The sequence below is a fragment of the Cyprinodon variegatus genome, unplaced genomic scaffold, assembly GCF_000732505.1.
Source record: "Cyprinodon variegatus isolate N-32 unplaced genomic scaffold, C_variegatus-1.0 Scaffold528, whole genome shotgun sequence".
NCBI classification, from domain to species: domain Eukaryota; kingdom Metazoa; phylum Chordata; class Actinopteri; order Cyprinodontiformes; family Cyprinodontidae; genus Cyprinodon; species Cyprinodon variegatus.
The window spans coordinates 199,635-223,823 of NW_015150981.1; the positions used below are offsets into that span (position 1 = coordinate 199,635).

Sequence of the window (24,189 nt, forward strand, 5' to 3'; positions counted from 1 at the left end):
GTAGATAGGGAAATGTAGTTTATATAATTTGTTTTTCTTATAGGTACACACTCTAGAGAGTAAAACTGACATTTATGAGTTAATTTCTAAAAATATTTTTTACGTTTCTCTCTTCTTATCAGGGAGGGCGGTGCCCCAGCGCCCCCTATGGGCCGGCCGCCACTGACCTATTCCCTAAACGATATGTTGGAAGAACTCTTAAAAACAGAATAAAAATCTGTCAGGGCTTGGGATCAAACACGACTCTTGCGATTGGAAGCTGACCTAGTAAGCAGAATCCCACACAGCTATTACACACCTGGAAATATTTATCTCACTAATAACACATACACATGAGAGTGTTTTCTTTAATTTGTTTCTTTTTTTTTTTTCATTTTAAAATACATTAATGACAGTGTTTTTTCTTCTGCCAGTAGAAAGTAAGAAATTAACCCTTGCTCTACATTTATCTCCCATCATTAACAGGCTCTCAAGCAATTTTCAGGCTCCTAATCTCCTAAGTTCATAAGTCAGAGTTGCTTCTGTTTATCCGGTTCCAAATTCCAATATCAAAAAGAACTATCTATAAAGTTATCCTTGATTTCTGAATAAGAATTGACCCAAACATCAAGTAAATGTGTTGTTCATGTTTCTTTCATGAATGAAGCATGTCCTTCTGCACAAATCTATATCATTCTTTTTAGACTATTGTAATCTACCTTTTACGGTTCTGAAATGATCATGAATTTCACACCTGCAAACCATTTAAAATGCAGCAACAAAACTATTAGCTGAAACTAATTAATACTACAATATCAATTTGTTCTCATACTCCCTACTCTGGAGGATTTCAGCATTCAGTTAAATACATGTCTTTACACTCAGATCTTTAAATAGTCTGGTTCCTAATATCTTTAAGCTTTTAACCAATCACTTTGCTGCTTGTAGGCTTTGATCCCAAGCCAAGAACATCCTGGTTATTCGTCATAAAAGGCTTAAATCTAAAAAACAAAAAACAAAAGGACTTTTAGACTGCTGCTGCTAGACTATGGAAATACTTGCCCAACAAACTTTGTGGATGCTTTTAAAAACAAACTAAAATCTGTTCTGCATAAATAGTCTTTTATGTCATGAACTTATTGTTCTTTTATTATCCTGTTTCTCGTAAACTTGTGTATAACTTGTGCTTTATAATAAATGTTGTCTTGTGTTTTTTTTCTTTGACAAGTACTTTATAAATAAACGTTACTTACTTTTAAACCCAACCAGTCACTTTAGAATAGTTAGTTGTTTTGTTTTTTCTATCATAATTTTTTGTGCTTATTTCGTGGTTGCCTTGATTTTCATCCGCTTAAACTCTTAGACTGTGCAGTAAAGATGGTCTTAATTAGAGGGAAATGATTTCCTCCATGACCGTCATCATGCGGTGCATCATGGAAATTATTCACAGCCCCTTGCAATCCATGTGTGTGTTCTTTTACGCCCTTAATATCCTTTGAGCATACTGTTAGAATAAAAAAATGTAGTAAAGATAGTAAGATATATGTTAAACTACAGGTAATAAATAATAAGATTGTTTAATGTTTACTCATTGCAGGGAGAGAAAGGGGACACCGGAGGTGTTGGAAAAATCGGACCACCGGTAAGAAAATCTACCCGACCTCTAATCACTGAATTAAAGTGAAGCTGCTCTATAAGTTGCAGTGAAACTTTCTGGCTTCTTCATGCTTTTTTTTTACCTACCTTTTTCTTACTTTTTATTTTTTTTATCAAATGCCCTAATTCTTGTCTTTAGAAAAAAATAAAAATCTTATCCCTGCAAAGAATCTAAGTTTTGGAGTAGGAACTGTACCGCTTCTCCTTTGTTGAAATTTCCTCAAATACATCTTCTATGAAAACTACAAGAAGACCTGTCCCTCCAGCAGGCCCCTTAATGTTAATATTTGCATTCTAAGGATAAAAGAGGCAACCAATTGGGCCTTGCATGCTGGACTGTGTTGTTGCTCTGCACATATGAGAGGCATTAAGCACTAACTGAACAGAGGGCCCTTTGAAGCCAAACAGGAACCATGGCTCTATGCAGTGAGAAAGAAACCCTTAAACATATGTTGGCTCTAATAAATCCCATTACATCACTTTCCAGATAAATGAGATGTGACTGACATCGAGAATGGGTTGATGCATTGAAGCTTTAATCCCTATATCTTCACTAAGTGGTCTTTTATCCTTATATCACCTCTCATAAACCATTTAAAGTGACATTTTCATTGAAGGTTTTCAAGAGCTTAGGACACTTTTGGCCATTTCAGATGTTCTGCTCCAAGTCTCATCCTTCATTTTCTCTTAAAGAACCTAAATATATAGAAAAATGAAAACAGGCTGCTTTGACAAAATCAACTACTCCTCTGACTACATCACCCTGTTTGGATTTGAATGTTGTACTGCTTCTATGAATGTGACATTATTGGTTGAATTAGAACGTCTTTAATCTAGTTAAGTTTTCTTTTCTACCTGACCAGAGTACCTACTGTACCCTAAAATAAGTAGCAGTTGAGCCTCCAGATATAATTGTTGGAACATAAAATACCTTGTTAAACTTTTATGCAGTTATAAGTTTCAAGTTGCCATGTTGTTGTACTTTCTCACCAGATTAAGGGATCTGAGGTCAATAAAGTGTTCTTGTTCCCCTGTCTTGCTGGCTGTATTACATTACCGTCACCCAGTGCTTATTTCAATTCAGGAGGATAATCCTCCTGCAGTGATGATATATGAGGAGTATTTTATAGCTGTCAGGCATTTTGCCAAGTTGATGAATTGCAAAAAGAACAAAGCTTTATAGTGTTTATGCTAGTCGCCTGTTTCTTTTCTGTTAGTTTGTTTCAGTCAAAGACTTTTTTCCCCCCTTTTTCAATATAAACACTCTGGGACACATGGAAAAAAAAGTTATTAGACAATGTGAATTAATTATACCACTATGTGAAAGTCGTAAGTCAAACTCTGCAGAAAAAAAACATTGTAAAGAGAATGGATGCCAAATCAATGCAAGTTTATTTAAACTGGCCTGTAATCAGGTATGTATATAAATGCTGCTGTCCAGACTGAGATCTGTGGGTAGGGGCATATATGAACCTTCTTATGGAGGTTGGTGGCAGTTTTTAGGAAATATAGGTGCCACAAATCTTCAGTTTGTCAGGCGGTAGAAAGAGTACTTTGAGGTTTTCCACAACCTAACTGATATCCATGTTTGGTTAAAGCAGAGACTGGGCGCCTGGAGCCAAACTGACTCATCAACTAGTGTTTAAGTCACCGAAGTGGTAAAAAAAACTACACAGTGGAAAGGTTTTGGGAGTGGATGGATTCTGACCTGGGTACCTTATCACTCTGGAAGTTGTATGGCTGTTGTGATTGGCATGTCTCTTAAGCACTGTGTGGCGGTTAGTGACAATCCCCCTGGACTGGCAGAGGGAGACTGGAGGGTGTGTTCAAAGTATAGGGGGATCACACTTCTCAGCCTCCGTGGAAAGGCCTATGCCAGGGTGCCAAAGAGGACAGTCTGGCTTCAGGAGAAGCAGGATGGGTTTCATCCCAACAGTAGGACCCTGGGCCAGCTTTACACACTCTGCAGGGTGCATGGGGTTCATAGAAGTTTGCCCAAGCAGTTTTCCCTTCTGGTGCCCTGTGGAATACAGAATTAGGGACTTTATACTAGGGTTCCTACTAGTCTCTGTGCAAGCATAGCAGGAGTGTAATCCACATTCCAGGTATTAAATTGGATCTGTTCTCAGTACATATTAGACTCCAGCACGGCTACCCTCTGTCAATGGTCCTTGTCATAGACTTTATGGAAAGGATTTCTAGCCACAGCTAAACGCCAGAGGGGGCCTGGGTTGAGGACCAGCCCATTTTGTGCCTACTTTTTGCAGATTACACGGTTCTGCTGGTTCCCATCTGCAAAGGCTATTGTTCCTAACTAAAAAAGGTGACTTTCCTTTTACCCCTTTACGTCAGAGGAGAAACACTGCCTCAAGTGAAGGAGTTTTTGTGGTCCTATTCACAAGCGAGGCAAGAATGTTGAGAGAAAGCAATAGAGGGATTGGTACGGCTAATACTGACAATCAGTTTGTTGTAGTGAAGAAAGAGCTTAGCCAAAAGGCAAAGCTCCCAATTTACCCGTCTGTTTACATTGCTAGCCTAGTCTATGATCTTGAAATCATCACCAAAAGAATGAGATACTGGATACAAGGGGCTGAAATTAGCTCTCTCCACAGGGTGGCCAGGTACCTTTGCAATCCGGGAGAGTCTTTAGAGTAGAGCCATTTCTTCTTCACATTAACTGGAAACAGTTGATGTCGCTTGGACAGGTGTTTCCGATGCCCTCTGGAAAATTCCCTCATTAGGAAGCCCAAGGGATGGCCTAGGTCAAGCTGGAGCGACTATGTCTCCCTGCTTGCCCTGGAAAACTTTAGGCTTACCCTAGAGGAGCTGGAAGAAGTGTATGGGGATTGAAAAGTCTGGGAGTCTTTGCTAAGACTACTGTACTGCTTATTCCAGTTCTGTATAAGCGGAGGACAACAAGTGACAGTATTCTTCATGCAAAGGAGCTCCCTCCTTGTTGAAAGCTTTCCCAATATTTGCTCTTGTCTTTTTTTACATCACCAATCAGTCTCTGAATTGGCCTAAACATTCTCATTAACCTTTCTAATCTGGTTGTAAATCTCTTGCTAACCAGTATCAGAGGTTTTATAAAACAGATTTAGAGCTGTTATTGGTTACTGATGTTACTATACAATTGGTTAGATGTAATATTTTTTCACAAATACTATTCTGATGAACAACCCTCAGATGGCTGCTGTCATTGTTAGTAAAAATGTGTTAAAAATAATATCACCTTTTTCCATAGCTATTTGATATTTAAAAAAACCTGGGCTATCCATAAGAGGGTTGAAAAGTTTTACTTTAACTCTTACAAACTTGGTCACTGGGGTTATTTTCTTTTCTTATTTTTACCACTTTGAGTTGTTGCTAACCTCTAAATTGTTTCTCTTTTGGTGTAAATATGGGCAAAATTAGATTTCGTATAGCAATTTCTTAATATAGGAAGATAAACATCAACTTTCCACCTTTGGATGTCATGCTCTTGTGTCTTTCTTAAATTAAAGTATTGTCAATAAATAGGCCTGCAGGGATAGTTTTCCTTTAGAGGAAAAGTAAATCATGATTTCATATAGCCTGATCAACTTTTCAAAAGCAATACAAAAATGCAAAAAATCCTTATATCTTTTGAGAAATATTAAAAGATTTACAGCACTTGAAGGGTATTAGTGCTCCTCCATTTGGGTTGCCCCTGAAAAACTCTGCTCTGTAGAGCTGAACATAAGAACGTGTTGCTAGGCAACATTTACCTATCAGCACAGGTGAAAGTACAGTCTGGTACTGTGTACGGCTAAAAGATCCTGTGCCGTACGCAGTACCAGAAGGAGGAGGACGGCTGTCTGCTATAAAGCCGTCTTCCAGAACCTGCCACCGCTGGACTTAGGGTCCAAATAGAGCTGCTAGCAATAGGTAGTCTAACACACCACTTAATGGTTGTGTTCAATTTCAACAGCTGCATTCTCCACTCTACCTGGACTGGGTCCTTTGAGGTCTATGAAAATAAGGAAGCCAAAAGAGTTTGGCTATGTATTCAAAATGGTCAAGCCTTCTGCTCTATACATTTCCTGAAAAGTCTTGCTCTGATGACAGAGGTCCCCACTGAACTAAGAACCTTTCAGAGTATCTTCATAATGGGAAAACTACACTCCCATAGGTATTTGAGATCATGACAATATATATTAAATGCATTGAAATTCTTAGTTCATACCCTAGTCAATTTAAGGGAGTACAGCTAAGAGTTGGCAGGCCTCCCAACATTGATGCTGCAAAGTTGGTTCAAGAAGTGGCAGAAACTTTGAAAGAAATCCCCTTTAGCACTGCAATTAACAAAGCACAGGCAAGTGTCACAATCAGAAAAGAGTTTATATACCCCTGCAGAGCACTGTCAAGAATTTACAACTACTTTCACCCCTGCCAGTCAAGACATATCTTGGTTCTCGAATGTAGGATTGGATCTAGAGTGATGATTGTGGCCTTGTCATTAGAGAGTATCTCCATGACTCCTCAATCTGCTTGTCCAAAGTGATCAACCATTAGATTCCATAAACATGGAGGGAGACTGTTTAATGTTGTGACAGTGCAGTGTTGCTAGTTGCTTTAAATCACGTGGTTGGAGAGGAGCTTGTCTTTCTGACAGCAGTGCCAGAAATCCATGCTGGAATATTCAGCACATCCTCTTCATGATGTGCTGGTCACCCATAGAAGCACCTTCAGTCACAGACTCATTTTACCATGAGTAACTTTTAGCCCCTAGTGGCTAAAAGTTATGTGATGTTTATGTTTTGAGAGAAAAATATTTCTTCTCCAGTAAATGATTTTTGTTTTTTATATAATTTTATCCAAGGTGGAAATAAGTGTAATTAGTGCTCTAGGTATTATATTAGATGTTCCTTAAAATTGTTAGCATTCATTTTATAATTTTTAAGGTTTTAAAAAGTCGAGTGAAGAGAAGAAGAATAATACATGACATAAAATGTGCCTTTTTCTGGCTATCATTAGGATTTTTCTAATACTGAGAATCTTCTATCTAATCATTTTATAATTTTAGACAAAACAAATTCACTCAAGACTGACTTAAACATTTAATTTCAATGTGTTGGAATCCCAGCTTCATGACAGGTTCGTAAGTAACCCTCTGTACTTTCTCCTGACGTGTTTGTGTTTAACACTCTTTCTTGTTCTCTTTTTTCCTCTCCTCCTTCTCTCCAGGGTCCAGTTGGCCTAATTGGGATAGCTGGGGTAATGGGAGTTCCTGGTGAAAAGGTAAGGAGTGTGTTTCTCTGTCATTAGTCTGTCAGGCAGCATCAGCTGCTTGCCTGTCAGCAGCAGACCCCTATAATTAAGCCCACGTTAAAGCAGCCTTGACTTGAAACCCAGGAACACATGCTTGTGTAAACACTCAGCACCCTCACATCCACATCAATAACAATATTGTCAAAGCCATGTCCTCATTATAGCCTCTTTACCACTGCCTGTTTTTTTAAAGAAGCATGTTATGTTTCGCTATGAAAATGAACATAAGTCGTTTATTTAATTCATATCACATGCAGCTCTCCAATTTAAAGGTGTATTTTCTTTAATCAAATTCCAAAGAAATAACTTAATACTCCATTCCCAGCTTACTAAGCATTTTTGGCTGTGCATCATTTAGTCCTCTCAAGCAACATTTACATTTTGGCTTTCAAATCAATTGTTCCCTCCCTCTATCCCAACCTGCTTGCCTTTTCTTTCCTATCCAGAAGGCCCGTGTGTCAGAACATGTTCTTGTGATGAGAAGCCGTCTGCTTGTCAGATTCTTGCTTGTTCTCCAACTCTCCCACAACCCCCCACCCGATTTATTCTGTCAGCACCAGGCATACCCTGACAGCCTACAAATTCTTTTCCCATTCTGCATATTTTTATTCTCCAGCACTCTACTTTAGAGACTAAAATTTCGAATTCAACGTTTAATTAAAATTTTCCGCTTACAATAATGAGGGGGGCGTAAAGAAAAGGAGATGGACCGTCATTGCATTTACCCTGTTTATGAAAAAGAAAATGCATCATTTCATTAAAAATGGCGGTGGCTTCATTTTTAAATAAGCCGACTGATGTCTTGTGTGTTTTAATACACTTTCATGAAGAGGATTTCAGTATTTAAAACAACCTGAAAGTTTAACCTTGAGAAGTTCTCAATGATCTGGGTAATGATGATTGAGCAGAACAGACTTATATCAGAGTCAACCAGACATTCGATCAGTTTTTCTGAAAATGTGTCACAGGATATTTAGGAGTCCTTCATTAATTAATTTGCTTTACACTCTATTTTCCATTATTTTAGCTAATTTTAACTCTCTTGCTCAGAAAACCGTTATTTTTTAGGATTGTTTTAGACTCATTATTTATCAGCACATCTTTATAAAGGCCTTCAATAGCTTCTGTCTTTACCTAACATAACAAATATTTCTAAATTTGCATTGAAACTCTAAAATCCTCAAAAGATTAATCTGAAAAGACACTTCTTTCATCCACTTTAAAGATTTTGCTTTACAATGCATAAAAAATACCCTTAACTAAAAAATAAAACATGCAATCTGAAATAATTTTAAACACCAATAATAAACAGAAATTTAAATAATATCGTTATGTTTTTGTATTTGAGATGATGTATTTTGAATGGGAGGTAAGCAAATAATGAAAAAACAATATTTATTTTTTTTATTTAGTGGATGGTTACCTTTACTATGTCCTGGAACACGTCCATCTCCAGAAACATAATTTCTTTTTTTTTATTTTTAACAGGGTGACCGGGGGCCACCAGGTCCTACAGGTCCTGTTGGAGAAAAGGGGCCCATGGTGAGTTAAGTCACTAAGGATTTTCCAGACATATAATCTAGGTTTTTTTCAGTGCCAGCCATTTTATATTAAGGAAAAAACGCTTTCAGAATGTGTTCAATACTTAAAATCATGCATTAAGCATCAAGATCCATGTTTCCAGTTGCCCTAAGACAGTTAACAATGACAGATTTTTTTTTAAGTAAATATATTTTGTTTATTTTACAACATTAATAGAAAATAAATAGAAATCACCATAGAGTAGAGGGTGTCACTCTTTAAGTAAGGTTGCATTCTTCACTAATAAAAGGATTTATTGTATGTATAAACTTAGAAAGATGACAGCACTATCCTCTACTTCCAGTATAAGACAAGAAAAAGTAAAATGCTCTGAGAAGAAATGTTATTGTTAAAGTTTTTCATGAAACAGAAAAGCCTTATTCATCAAGTCTGAATACTTTTTTATTTATTTGTTGTAAAGTCTAAATGTCACTGTAAACATATATTCAAAAAGCTATAACAGGAAGAATAATGACCAGAAAATGGGGGGTGAACTTTTTCCCAGGATTTTTGCAAATTTACAAACTTTGCAGTTTTTGCGTGAAAGTGATCAGGCCTTTGTTATCATCATAAAATACTTTAGTTTTCTTTCTGTTCAAGATTGGTTGCATAAACCCAAAAGTATTTGTAGAAACAGGATAAGAAGTTATTTTTAAATCATTACCTGACTTGTGGCAATAAGAAAGTTGTTGGTATAGACATTTTATCTACAAATAAACACATAAAAGATAAGAATATGTATTGCTGCAGAGTGTATGGTGTCAGCTGCAGAGTTGTACAAGTCTTTGTGAGTGGCTGATTTTTTTTCCCACACTATCTCAGGATTTTGGATTATTGCCATGTCTGGGGTTCTGGAATAAAGTACTGACCTCTCTGGCTGTTACAGTGGCTCACAAACTAATGGGTGAAAGAAAAGGGGATTAACTTGATGGTTTAGTGTAACTACAGTTGGAGAATTTATATATTCGGTTTACGAAAATTAAAGGTGCAACTGCCAGTTTCATTTTTCAGGGAATTTAGCCAATTTGGGAGCTTTTAAATGTTGGGAAATGATTGCTTTACAGATGTCTGTGTTAATTAACTGTATAATATTGAGAAGCACTGCTCAGCCTTTAGGGCACCATGGAAGAGAAAGAAATAAAAATCTTTGTTATATAAGACACAGTGCTTAAAGGTTTTGCTACCTCTTTAATTCCAAAAATGTTCCAAAACAATCCACTGCATTTTGTTTCCAAGACGTTTGGCTTCCCATCCAGGAAGCTTTTTCGATTCAAAATGTAAAAAATGCCGTTGAGTTTGAGGCTTTATAGAGTGAACCAAAAAACAAACATTCCCCCTGACAACCTTTCAGAGACATAGACAGGTATCGGGTATTGCAGGCTAACAAAGAACCTTGACAACTGCCCATTCCTAAGGGGCGGATCCGCTCGTTCGGTTTAATCTACATGTTTTTTAAGCCAAAAAAAGTCTTTCTTTTTAGTCCACTCTATAAAGCCTTGAACTCAACGCTATTTCTGACGTTTTTAATTGAAAAAGCTTCCTGAATGGGAAGCGAAATGTCTTGAAAACAAAGTCTAGTGGATTTTTTTTTTTTACTTTTTTGGAATGACTATGACCTTGATGACTGAGAATCTTCACCAGCGAACCTGTTCAATTGATTGATTGATTGACTTTATTGATCTCACAATGGAAGTATTTAGTCAGAGTCACAGTTTCTTATCTACCTGTCTATCTTTGTATTTTTGTATGTTTTGTAATAGGGTTACCCAGGATCACCGGGAAGTCCTGGGGATATTGGCATGCAAGGTTTACCTGTAAGTGTTATCTATTAAAAATGGAAGCTTAACTGCTCTTAATTTTCAAACAGGTCTGTCTTGCTAAAGAAACAATAATATACAGTGCATGTTTTATGCAGCCACTGTGGCTTGAACAATAATTTGAATATTTTAAAATTATACTCATGTTTGCCCATTGGGCAAAGCAGATTCCTTTCCTCCTTGGGATGCAGCAAAAACACCAAATTTGTCTTCAAGCATATTAAGTTAGAGCTGGAAATGCTTAATCATATAACATTCAGACTGACATTGAAACCTACCACATTTTTTAGATCTTACTATGTATTGCTCTTAGTATGTATTTTTTGTGATGTTGGAAAACTGTTTTGTTTAACAGGGTCCACAGGGACAGAGGGGCAGTCCAGGAATCGCTGGGCCTAAAGGGAGAAGGGTAGGACTATCGCCTGAACATGTCTTTCTCTACTATTGAAATGTCCCTCTTTACATCTAAAGATGTAAAAAAAAAAAAAAAAAAAAAATAGAAACAAATTTGAGTTATTATGGAACACGGCGCAGTTTAAGTTACAGTTTCATATTTAGAATAAAACTAAATCACAAAAACAGGAGTTTGGTTTATCTTTTTTTCTTGGACCTAATGTCTTTTAGTTCCATTTTAAATGGGTTTATTTATTTTACTCAGATGTAAAATACATGAGTGGGGTGCGTGTCGGTTGACAGGAAAATGACCCCTACAGAAGGAGAAATAGAATTGTCTTATTCTTGATATAATTATTTTATTTTATTAGACTTGGATAGTATTTCCAATTATTTATATATATGGCATAGAATGAATAAAGAAATTGAAATACTTTGGAACTAACATACCAAATATGCTTCAGTTGCATTTAAAATCCTAGCATTTTAAACAGTTTCTAGGACTTGCATTTAACATGTTATTGCTAATTTAGTCAGTTGGTCAGCAGATTCTCAGACTGGACAAAAATTACATTGATCAAAATGCATATTTTAAGGTCACATAAAAAAGGACGCTTAGATGAAAAGGAGATCAGTTGTGTATCAGAGCTTTGCAATTCACTGTATCATCATAGCAGGAATTTCTAATATTGTCCAGCCCCATCACAGACACAAGGAAACAAACAAAGGGAAGAATTGTAACAAATATTCTAAATGTTTAAATTTTGTTTCAAGAAAAAAAAAGGTAAGATTCAGTAATGTTGAAAACTTGTTTTTGAACAAATTATCCATCTAAGAATGGGATAACAGTAATTTTTCAATAATTTTATAACCTAAAATGTATAGAAAAGATTAATAGAATGTGGGATTCGGTTTAGATGATAGGTTCTGAGATTTGGGTAAATTGTTTTACTTTAGAAGGGAAAATTACATCTAATGGCACATCAGTGTATTTTTTACTTCACAGTGCTCCACTTTATTAACCTGTGTATAATTTGTAAGTATGTAGCTAATTATTAAAGTAAAAACAAATTATGTATTGCAGGGGCCCAGTGGTCCAGATGGCGCAACAGGAGAACCGGGACCTGAGGGCTCCAAGGTAAACAATAACTAGATTCTGTTCTGAAAAGGAGAGAAATCATGTAATTAAAAAAATATATATTATTAAATTGGTTATCACGCAGGGAGTTCTATGTAAGTTATGTAGTTATAAGATGCATAGATGCAGTTGTATTTCTTTATGTGTCCGATTTGAGAGATCTCTTTATACCTTTTGTAATGATGATTTACTGATGCTTTTAAACATGGCCTTGAAACCCACCTTTTTAGGAGAGATTCTAATGGAACTCTTCCCTTTTTTTATCTTTTATTGTCTTTGATTATTTTCTCTTTTCTTTTACTTTTTATTTTTCATGCTCTCCATGTAAGGCTTTTTATTTAGCACTTACTGTCATGATTTTACAAAAATGACATGATTTTACAAAAGTGACTGCTCAACCGGAACTTAAAAGTGAGGGGAAGGCACCGCGATTAGTTCAGGCTCAGTGGGAAAATAGATTCGTGAACTTGGAGAAGAGGATTTGGTTGCTGACTCACATTTCCAGAGAAGTTGTTGAATCTGTGACCCCAGTCTGTATGCTGTAGTTCCAGTGTTTGTCTGATTCAGTGGAGGGCGGAACAGGGTTTACCCAGAAAGCGGTTGTTTGTAGGTGAACGGAGAAACTGACTGCCACTCAGATTTCCTGCAGTACTTGAACGGGTCATAATGGAGACGAATCCCTTTCTCAGCGTAAAGCTCAAACGATCTCTTGGGGAAAGTGGATCCAAACCTCCTGTTTGAACCCCAGCTCAGTTTGAAGCTCAGTTGATCCTTCCAGGGAGAGAAGGTCGGAAAAATCCAGTTTGCAGGATGGCTTCCTGCCGAGAGGCAAAAGACAAACAATGCTAAAACTCAGGTTGACAAGAACTCAGTTTGACTCAGCAAAACTCAGCTTGGCTAGAGTGCCCAAAACTGGAAAACACTCTGGCATCGAGGTAGTGGCAGTCAGCAGGAAGGAAACCATCAGCAGGTGTGTGAGGAAGTGGACCAGAACCAGGCGCCTCCTGGTGGAGGAAGGGAGACAAACACAGAACACAAACACACAGACAGGAGTCTTGACACTTACCTGTTTTACTATGTAGCACTTTGGGATTTGTTTAAATATAATGTGCATTACAAGTCCAAAGTATTATTATTATTATTATTATTATTATTGAAAAAAATGTTTTTAAGCTATAAATACTGAGCTATATATATTCTTTTCTAGGGTGAAAAGGGTGATTCTGGAACAAAAGGAGAACCAGGATTCATAGTAAGTATTTATTAAATAAACATTTTTTTCTTCCATATTTATAGAGGTAAAATACTTTGCTTAGATCACAAAATATTTTACATATTTTGGCTGCATATTGAAAAAAAGGAAAAAAAATATGACCATTTTGATGGAACTAATATTATAGCTATAGCACATTGTCCCCCCCAAAAAACCTCATACTCTTAAGGTATAAATGCTGTATCAGGTTTTACAAGGATCTAAAATGATTTGAATCTAAGATCAGATAAAATGAAAAGTAAATAACGAAAACAAAAAACAAGGAGACTGCACCTTATATTTTGGTATAAACTAAGGTAAAAAATTAGAAAAAAAACATTTGAAAAACCTTTCCATTCCAGTAAGGACTAGTAGCGTCCAGGTGCTGCTCAACAAACTCACTTGGAAGTTTTTAGAACGTATGATACTGAGGTCCTGATTAAGGCAGGAGTGTTGGCAGTTTGTGAGTTTGAAATGTAACAGGGGATGATGTAACAGTGCCAAGAAGGAGAGACAGAGAAGCAATTATTAGTAATCAATCTGTGAGGTGTATTCCTGCCATTTTCAAACCATCTTAGTAATCTTGGAGTTATTTGGCTTTAATTCACACAAACAAGTTTAGGAAAAAAAGTTTAACATGTAATCATAAAAACATTGTATTGATCATTTATATTGGGAATTAAAGGGTGATGGTTTGTTCGGACCTAAAGTTATTTTTATATGAAAGCATTCTTGAATCAAATAGCTTAAGACTGGCTAAAGCAGTACATTCAAGTAGCTATGTTACATAAGGGAAAGAGGCTTCCATTTTTACATCATCATTTATTCAAATATAAAAGCTGTTATAACTAAAGGAGATTCTACAAGCTATTAAATCATGGGTTGTGCACCTTATGGAAAAATTTACCAGCAGTTTGTTTTCAATAAACCACTTTACATATGGTAGGTATTTAACTCTGCATAATCCTTGTGTTTGGTTATTAGAATATGATATGCAAAATCACAAAGGCCCACACGCCAAAAAAGTTTGTGCCCACAGTTCCAATCATTTTACCCTAATCATTTTAATGGCCAGTTTTGCACATTCTATCCAGGGTTTTTATACAAACAACCCCTTCAAAGATTAGGCCCTTAAAGTTAGACTTCAGTAATATTAAGCTGAGGACATTATCATATCATTTTTAATATATCCTTAGCTGGGATTTTGTTTAAAACAACCTATTTAAAGCTATACACTGGGCTCCACTCAGAAAAATAATAGTGCAACAGACTGTAGACGCCCCTAAAAATACATATGATTACCTTACTCTATATTCATGTAAAAAACGTAACAGGAAATATTTTTATTATTTGTATAGTTTTTGTAAATCTCACATTTGATCATTTTGTTTTATTAAACTGAAAAATGTATTATTTAATGCTGCAGTTTACTGGTAAATTGAATATTTGAATTGTGTATTGGTAACATAAATGAAACAAATGTATTTACTAATTTCATGGTACTTTTATTTTCTTTCATGCCAAATGTACATTTACTGAAAGTATTTGATTAAATATGTTTTGGTATTTATGTGATACCTCAGTGATCACATCACAATGATTGTAATAACTCCCCACTTTGGGATCCACTGCTGTAGACTAGTCTGGCCAGCCTGACTGACATAAGGCTTCCCACAGCATATCAGTCTGGAAAGGAGCAAATAGAGCCTGATTTAAAGGTGGGACTAAAGCAGTCGGCAGTAGGAGGTTAGAACCAATCAGATAACAGCAGGTATGATGCATAAGACATCTTTTTCTAAAATAAAAGCTCTTACCCCATTTGGGAAATGGTTAAGAGCATCATTAAAACATTACTCTGTTGCAGCTGCAGTTGTAACTGTTTTGGGTGCAGAAAAGCTGTGTATTATGGGGCTTCCTGCTGCCCTGTGATTGGTCTGGCCTGTTGAAGACTGGGGAGCCTAAGCCTTACCAGACAGGCTCTTTATTGCACCCCAAGTTAGACTCACCTAACATGGGCAGACCAGGGTAGCTCTAAACTGAAGTGATCTTTTAAAATACTTCTCAGAGAATAAATCTAAACCACTTTTATTTTGCATGTCTAGGGAAGCATTAGCTTTATCAGTTTACATTGTATCTAAAAGTACAGTTATTTGTGTATATGATTTTCATCATCTTCTGAACGTGGGCAAATATTTTAACATCCCAAATTTAGGATCTCTCTGCAATCTTTCTGTTTTATCACAGCGAACCAACTTGACCTGATTTAAACCGTGTTTTAATCTGTTTCCATTTTGGTTTTTTACCTTCAAAGGGCAAAGCTGGCGTTCCCGGAGAAAGAGGGCTTCCTGGAAAGCCCGTAAGTAATGTTCAACCTTTTCTATTTTTTAGCAAAAATTATTCACTCTGAGGCTTTAATCACCACCCACACTGTCACTATAGCTACAGCGGGGAAAAAAACACTCATAAAGCTCATCCCTGTCCTTTTTTCCCTTACTGTAGAATCCCAGTTTGTCATGATTTAAGAGTTGCTTCAATCTTCTCCTCCAGGTTGGAGGTTCTAATAAAAGAGAACCTGCTGGTGCCTCTGAGCATGTCGACAAAAGTTCACATATTCTCTCTGTTCTCTGTCCCTTAGCCGTGGGCTTTTCCATGCTTTTTTTGTTGTTGTTGTTTTTTTGTTGTTAGCACACCATGCTAGTGTAATAAAAGTGTCTCTACATGCCAGAAAAGATTGTTAATTGTTAAAGGCAAATGTTACTCATAAACTTCTCTAAAGTCACTGACATACCCTTACTTATTTTGTACAACCATAGAAGACTGCCCCAATCCAAGAATGATATAAGCAATTTTCCCTCTAATTTTTCATGTGTCTGGGCATTCACACAAACCCCCTGAGTACACTGAGGATCTCTGTGAGGAACATCTGATATGCACGCTGTGGCCACACACTATAATTAAACAAAAGAAAACAGTTTCATTACGTGTGTAGTATGCTATATGTAGGAGTCCTGTTTTAGCTATGGCGAGTTTTGTGCTCTGGACATAAATTAGACATTTAACCTTTCAGATATAACTCTTTGTTCACATTAAAACATTCCCATTTTGCACAATGAAAGGTGTGCTGAATCCTGTGCTAAAGTATAAATTCATATAACTCTCTAATCACACAATTTTGTTTTTTGCGTTTCTACCGATATAAATTATATAATAGTTAAAACATGATTAATATCCTTGAACAAAATATAAATAAATATCAGTAGAACATGAACAAATGATGTAAGTTGTATCTATTTTTGACATCCTTCTCATTTTTCCAATGGTGTCCAAATATGCCACTTTAACATGCTTTCTGAATGCTGGTTTGATAGGACTCATTTAACTAAATCGTTTTTTTTTTTTTTCACAATAAGCACTGGATGCTTGAAATGTATCGCAAAGATTTCCTTTACCTCCTCACATCTGAGGGCTGCAGCCACCCTATCTGAGAATGTGCTGAATGACCCCTGTTTACATTGTGTCTTCATCATAAACTTCAATTATCAGAAAATAAAGTCACACAGAGCATTGCGCTATGTGGGGAACAGGTGTGTCTTTAACTGTGTGCATGTTTGATAGAGGGGCTGTTACAAACCAGTGAGTGCCATTGTCCTGGAAGCCATAAATAAATATAAACATTCTTCTTCCTGTTAGGTTGTTTATTTATGCGCAAGTAGTTCAGTGATGCACTGATTAAGGACATTTGCTGTACTTTTTTAAAGGGACACTTCATTCAATTAAACATATGCATCCAAATTCAACTCTTAAATGTATTTCCTTTTAATATAAAACTGATTTAATAGTGATATTTGAAACAGTAAACCAGAAGCAGAACCATATGCAGTGCTTAAAACTATAGTAAGTCAGTCTTATACTGTACAGTTTATAGATTTTCATTTATTGGCTGGATTTGCAGCTTCTGCTGTTTTTTTTTTTTGTTTTGTTTTTTTACCATTAATACATAAATCTTGCTTTCCTTGCTTTTAAAAATGTTAACTCCTTCCTCAGCCAGATGTCCTTAATCACATACATAAGGCTTGTTGGTCCTCAGAAGGTTAGTAAATATACCAAAAAAAGTCCTAAACAGGTAATATAAAAAGGCATATAGTACAACTCATTTATACGTGTTGGCCTAGTGGGTTAGAGTAGTGCGCTTGTGCTCTGAGAAGGTTGCAAGTACCCGGTTTGATCCCCACTGCCTCCACTCTGGTTCTCTGAGCAAAACCCTTAACCCCACACTGCTTCCCGGGCGCCACACAATGGCAGCCCACTTCTCCCCAAGGGGATGGGTTAAACACAGAGTTAATTTCTCCATTGTGAGATCCATAAAGTTATATATCTATTTCTGAATATATGCTCTTTCTCAACCTGTGTTTGATTTATGCTTTAGAATATCTTGCAAAAATATTATTCAAAATTATTATTTTAAAATAGTTAAAGCAAAGGAGCTTTGGTGGCCAAGCTTTAAACAAGAAACATTTACATCTTATAGAAAACCATAAACTACCCCGCTCTGAGACTCTGGTATGATGTGCGTGTCTTATTGTGGAGTTATGGCGCCATCATGTGTTGGATAATAGCTTCTGTAAAACATAACAAGAAATTTTGATTATCTCTGGCATTTTGAAATGTTCTTGGTAATTTCGACTGTAAAGTTGGAACATTGTATTTTCGGATTGTATTACACAGAGTTGTTTATCTAAAACTTTATTTGCAACACTAACTATTTTCTGTTTTCTGTATGTTATTTAACCCCTCCTTTACCCCTTTCTAGTGAATGGGACATCCTAAATTCCCTTAGGATCTTGGGGAAATATAGACAGTTAACAGTTTATTGGAGCTTTTTCCAGCAATCAAAATGAGTACTTTGAAATTGGACATTTGTGTTATTTGCAAGAAAAACAAAAAAAAAATTACATTTTAGACTTTTGCCATAGTTTCTTGAGGAAATTATAAAAAAAAAATAGAGTTTTTCTTAAGCTAAAAGTTATAAAGAAATCTAATCTAGTCATTTTTTTTATTTTTATTTTTTTGCCCAAGTGGGATTTTCTTTGATTAGTGTAAGTCCTTTATAAGCTGCCTGAGGAGAGGATAAAGAAAGAGAAAAAAGGCTTTCTAAATAGAGACAGAACCGGATTTGCATCCCCCTTGCTACAACTTTAAAAGAGGAAGGTGCTGATAAGCAAAGATGCATAAAAATGTTACTGCAGAAAATGTCCCTTAAATTGTGATGTCAGGTTAAAAACTATCTCTACAAATAGAAGGGTTAGAATTTAAAGGGTTTGCCCAAAGGAATAAAACACTACCAATGCACACTAATATAACTGTTAAGTTTCACCAAAGACATATCTTAATTATGTTCAAGAAGGATTTAAAGCAAAAGGGAGCAGGTTCAGCCCTTTAATTCCACAAAGCTCATGTCTAGTATCATTCAGGTATCAAGATATATAACCCTTTCATGCATAGTACCTATATAACTGGACAGCTGTTTTAAAGCTTTTTGACTGGCAGTCAACCAGAATGACCAAGTACATGGAAAATTCCTCCTAGTATTCTATATTTTGGCACCATCACTGAATACAACACAACAAATAGCAAACCTAAAATACAAACCATATACAGATGCTACTAATAAAATTGGAATATAATGACAAATATTATTATAATTATTATAACATTATAAAAAGTTGGACTTGTATATTTTATTAATATTTATTTTTGTATTTTATGTTCATTTTTTTTCATGTGGATAACTGACTAATGGATATCCCAAATTAAGTATCTCAGAAAATTTTTATATTGTGAAAAAGTCCAATATTGAAGAAACCCAGTGTCACACAAATTAGCTGATTAAGTCAAAACTGTAATGATCTCAAGAAGTTGGACCCAGAATTCAAGGCGAGACAGGCACAAAACCCTCTATCCACTGGCCGCCAGGATACAGGACAAGAACCTGGTTTAAACTTAACAGACAGGCTAACAGAAAACAAATAATGATCTGGCCCCGAATGCTCAGGCTGAACAGAATGTAAACCAAAGGAAACAGGTGAGAGAAATAAATGATAATTGAGGCAGGGAGGGAAATGACAGGTGAAAGAAATAACCAATTAAGGAAGAGCAAACAGGCCAGATCATGACAGAAATTAAGGAAGAGCAAACAGGCCAGATCATGACAGAAATTAAGGAAGAGCAAACATGCCAGATCATGACAAAAACACCTGCAAAGGACTTTAAACTGTCATTCAATTTAGTTCTGTAGGCTGAACAATCATGAGGAAGACTGCTGACTTGACAAATGTCCAAAAGACATTTTTCACAAGGAGGACACGATGCAAATTCTAATTTCTAAAGAGGCTGGCTATTCAGTGAGCTCTATTAGTCAGGTTTCACTTTTCTAATGGAATTACTTAAAAAAAAAAAAAAAGCTTTTTCATGATATTGCAGTATGAGCAGCACCACCATATGAAGTAATGGTTTCTCCCTCCTAAGTGGACATAATGCATATCTTTGTTGATGTCTTTATGGGCTAAAAAACAAATTTTGACACACTTTGTGTTTGGTTCTACAACTGGAGAAAGAGAAATATAAAGAGAAAAAGAAAACCTTGACAAACAATTGCATATAAAACAACATCAATGAAAAGTAAACTGTACTAATTTAATGACTCGATGAAGTCATCTGCTTGTCTGAGAAAGGAAACCAATCTTATTTTATGATCTGATGAAATTGTCTCTGGGGATGGTATGTTCTAAATTTGATGCAATATAACAGAACTGAGTAATGCAAGATGTATTTAGCGGCAACCACAGCTCAAAATGCAGCATTTCTGTATATATTGAGCATCTGTAAGCACCTATATCCAAACCTGTTTGTCTATTTTAAAGTGCGCTTGTGTAAATAATTTTCTACACAATAATGTTTAACGGCATGTGTGAGTGACCACCATCCCACCCGCCAAGACCTAAAGCAGGCACAGGAGATCAGAGCCCTAGACATCTTAAGGTCCCAGCAACAGTTTCAGTGGACAAAAAGGAAATACTGCATGTACAAAAAGATTTAATCCAGAATTAATGTACTGTTGTTTTAAATTAGATGTCTTTATGTTGACAGTAAGATGTTTGGGTTCAACAAACATATAGTGTGGGTTCTTACAGGTTTTACATTACATATATGTTACCCTGAAAATATTACTGGACACTGTAATAGCCCTCAACCACCACTGATCAAAGCCAGTTTTTTTTTGTTTTGTTTTGTTTTCTAAATTCTTAAAAGTGTGACCACATTAGTTTATGTTTTGTTTTTTGTTTTTTCAGGGTAAGCCAGGTATTCCAGGGGGCACTGGTGAGAGGGGACCTCAAGGGGAACCAGTAAGTACACAAATCTTTGGCAAGGATGCCTTTCTTTAGGGGCCCTGTCAAACCTTGTCAAAACCTTCTATGAATTTCGGGCGTATACATAGCATACATTTATAACGAGTCCAGAACTTATGTCCAACGACAGCCTAACCTATACATAATGCCTGGCAGTGTAGCACGAAAGGATGCTTGTGCATCCTTTCGTGGGCATTACGAAGCATCAGTTAAAGCTGCTGCGCCTGAGGGGAGCAGCAATGCACTCGGAGGCGCCCGGTCTGCATAAAAAGATGCCTTTGATCGCGGTATTAACCTAGCTGCTGTTTAGTGCCCGCACCAAAAAAGAGTAAAGAAAAAGAAAGAAGGAAAAGAAGCGAGAAGGTTAAGGTTATTGGTAGTGTAATGATTCTGCCACCTGCTCACTGCCAGTGTGACACTGACTGACACAACCTGTGCACAATCTTCCTGAGTGTAGGAAAGTGCAAGATGACAGGAGGAAAGTAGCTGTGTGGAAAAAATGATAATGAAAGATGAATGTACCAAACTTAACAAAAAATGCCGTACTGAATTTTACACAGCTCTTTTAAATGAGCTGGTTTATCCATCCATCCTTTCTGAAATGGAATGTTTACTGTGACTTATCAGTTCAATTCTCTTAACATGATCTTTTTCAAGAAAAGAAACGCAACAAGTTTTCTATGATTTAAAGTTGGTTCCTTTGGGAAAAATAAAGCAAAGATTGTTTTTGATACATTTTAAAGCTAACCTAAAAAATAAAAAAATAAACCTTCCATATTATATAGGTTAACTTATTGAGATCCAAGATCTCATTTACAAGAGGGATCTGTCTTGATAAAAGCTAACAAATTACAATATATTATTATTTGTTCTGTGAATGTTAGTGTCCAAAAATTCGCCCATACCCCTAAATCCCTCAATCACTATAAAGAGTGGGGACTATATAGTGGACTTTATAGTGAACTCAGTTAACTGACTGTCAGACAGATGATAACTATTTTTTGCTCCCTGTTGGTTACGTAACTCCGTCTCCCTGCAAGTTGCTTGGGCCATTTTTTTGTTCTTTCTCGCCTCCAAAAAAATTAATGTTTCATGAGGAGAGATTTCACAAAGCATCCCAGGATATATCTGCTCACTACACACCAGTCAACCAGCTTGTCTCTATCTCTAATGACTGCGGATAAAATATGAAAAATAAAACGCAAACTTCTATAAGTCATAAGGCCTGGAGCATAGGAAAAACCTTATTCATATTCTAGAATCACCAATAAGCACAAATGATAATCTGTAATGTTTTTATAGAAGATAAAGGGTCCATTAATTGTTTCATTGTGTGCTACTTACTTTCCTTTTTATACCTGAATGCTGCCAAACATTATTGGATTAGTCTCTAAATGTTTGATATTCCTGGAAATACACCAACTGCTCAGGGGTGTAAAGCGTGTCTTACACAGTCACTGGTATGTTTTAGGGTGGAAACATCCTGAAAGCCTAGAGGCTCTGTTAATTTTATGAGTCTTATCTCATTTTTGGGAAACTGTTCAGCATCTTTTCATAGAAGTTCTCAGTTTTTAAGTTCCTTTTTTTATTTATTTTATTTACGTTATGTGTGTCTGTTTGATCTATAAGTTAAAAATGTATTATTAATCAAAATATTTTAAAGATATTAAATTATATTTTTTTACTGGTTTTTCTGTTTCTTAGGGACCTAAAGGGCCCACTGGGGAGCCAGGACCTAGTGGAGAGCAGGGACTTGAAGTATTTTAATTGAAATTTTTATTATTAATCATCAGCCTATTATCAAGTGATATTGGCTTAAGAAGACACATTGATATTATGGGGTATTTCCTTTCTTTTTTCAATTCTTTAAGGGTATTCCAGGCAAAGAGGGAGGACCAGGTGCCATTGGAGAGCCAGGTTTAAAGGTCAGGAGAATCTTGCATCATATTTACAGCTAAAACTGATAAATGCAAAACATTCCCATTTGAAGAGCAAATGATGTTTGCTCTTAAGAAAACATTGAGTTTAACTAAAAATATATATGTTTTGTGTCTTGTCTTTACTGTAGGGTGACATTGGGCTTCCAGGGGCTGAAGGGGAACAGGGACAGGAGGGAATCCGAGTGAGTGATTGAAATAATATGCTTTTTTTCTTTTTTATGTCTGTTTTTTATATTTCCCCTCCTGTGTCGGAGTGCACCTTATACAGGACTTCACAAAAGTGAGCACATCCTTGATAATTTTTTAGCTATTTAATTTTATATCACAACACTGAAAAAATGCCATTTTAATATCTTGTAAAGTATTTTATGTACATGTAGGTCATATGTTCCCTCAAAAACAGCACAGTTATTAATGTTTGCACATGTGGTGGTAAAAGTAAGTCAACCTTTTTGTTGAAATGTCCACATTGTGCCCTTTGTGTCACAATTTTTTGCTGCAGTCTTTACTCTCCTGAGCATCAAGTTTACTAGAGCTTCACAGTTCACCACTGGAATGATTTGCACATAACCAACTGATGACATAGATTCTTGAAAAAAAGTATTCTTTATAGTGGGAAAACTTTCATGCCTGGAACTAAATGTCATCTTGTAAATGCTCCTATGCATGCATAATGTCAATAAATAAATACGTATTCTGGTTTCAAAGCCAGTGGATGTTTATGGAGAGAATTTTGTTTCAAAATAGATTTGTATTTGTAATGTTAGACTAGTCTTTTTTGGAAATGGTAAAAAAAACTTTTGTACATAAATGGTAAATGGCTTGTACTTATATAGCGCTTTTTCTGATGGTGGCAAACTACATTGTAGCCTCAGCTTCCCTGGGTTTCACTGACAGAAGGGAGGCAGTCGTACATTGGCGCCACCAGTCCCTCCGACCACCATCATTACTCAGTGCCAGAGAAGTGTCTTGCCCAAGGACACAATGCCACTGAAACCCAGAGCTGGGGCTTGAACCAAATCCCTCCGGTTGTTGGGCAAACTTCTTCTTCCTACTTCACTATCGGCCCCGTAACTTCAAGAATAATAGAGAGTACATATATTTCTTTTAACTAAGGGTTGCTGATGTATCCCCTTTTCCACAGAAAATCATCTTTGTCAGTTCGGCAGATGTATAGAACTAAATCCAGTGGAGAGAAAATGCTAGAATCCAAACAAAACTCAAAAGGCCGAGCTTTCCACCAACGTTTAAACGCACCATGTACACACAAATCTGGGAGCTCTCGAAAAACATGAAATGTGTTTTAAAAACATTTTTGCACTCGCAACCTGATGTGAGAGTGTTATGTGATTTGTGTAAATGAATTTAACGGTTTATATATGTAGGAACCCTTTTGAATTTGGCAATATCAGATTTGTGTGTGTATTTTTATTTTGTATTTATAAATTCATCATGTTTATATTTGTTTTTGAACATACATTTACAAGTTTATCAGGTTATTCATGAAATGTTATTAACACAATACAGGATTACAGAGACAAATCTATTTTAAAACTACTACTTTTAAAACTTTTCTCTATGTTAGAGATGTGATGAGATCTGCATTGGGCTGTAAAGGTCTAGTTGTTGACTCATTACAGACTAAACATCCTGAAGGGAAGTCCACATAAAAAAAAAAAACGTTTCAGTTTATGTGCCATGATGCTCACAACCCTAACAGGAAATTATTGCAGAATTT

The 24,189-nt window shown here is 36.1% G+C and overlaps 2 protein-coding genes across 2 annotated transcripts in view; both read left to right on the plus strand.

Moving 5' to 3' along the window:
* LOC107095194 (collagen alpha-1(XXIV) chain-like) overlaps positions 1-22,660 on the plus strand; it is an 87,223-nt gene extending 64,563 nt beyond the window's left edge. Inside the window, exons 25-36 of the mRNA XM_015391187.1 lie at positions 1,577-1,621; positions 6,841-6,894; positions 8,413-8,466; positions 10,266-10,319; positions 10,678-10,731; positions 11,800-11,853; positions 13,061-13,105; positions 15,417-15,461; positions 20,455-20,508; positions 22,216-22,269; positions 22,383-22,436; positions 22,580-22,660. Coding sequence (XP_015246673.1) covers positions 1,577-1,621; positions 6,841-6,894; positions 8,413-8,466; positions 10,266-10,319; positions 10,678-10,731; positions 11,800-11,853; positions 13,061-13,105; positions 15,417-15,461; positions 20,455-20,508; positions 22,216-22,269; positions 22,383-22,436; positions 22,580-22,645 — 633 coding nt within the window. The 3' untranslated portion in view covers positions 22,646-22,660. The remainder of the gene's footprint in view (positions 1-1,576; positions 1,622-6,840; positions 6,895-8,412; positions 8,467-10,265; positions 10,320-10,677; positions 10,732-11,799; positions 11,854-13,060; positions 13,106-15,416; positions 15,462-20,454; positions 20,509-22,215; positions 22,270-22,382; positions 22,437-22,579) is intronic.
* A 1,049-nt stretch (positions 22,661-23,709) lies between these two features.
* Positions 23,710-24,189, plus strand: part of LOC107095195 (collagen alpha-1(XXIV) chain-like) — a 23,535-nt gene continuing 23,055 nt past the window's right edge. Inside the window, exon 1 of the mRNA XM_015391189.1 lies at positions 23,710-23,784. Coding sequence (XP_015246675.1) covers positions 23,710-23,784 — 75 coding nt within the window. The remainder of the gene's footprint in view (positions 23,785-24,189) is intronic.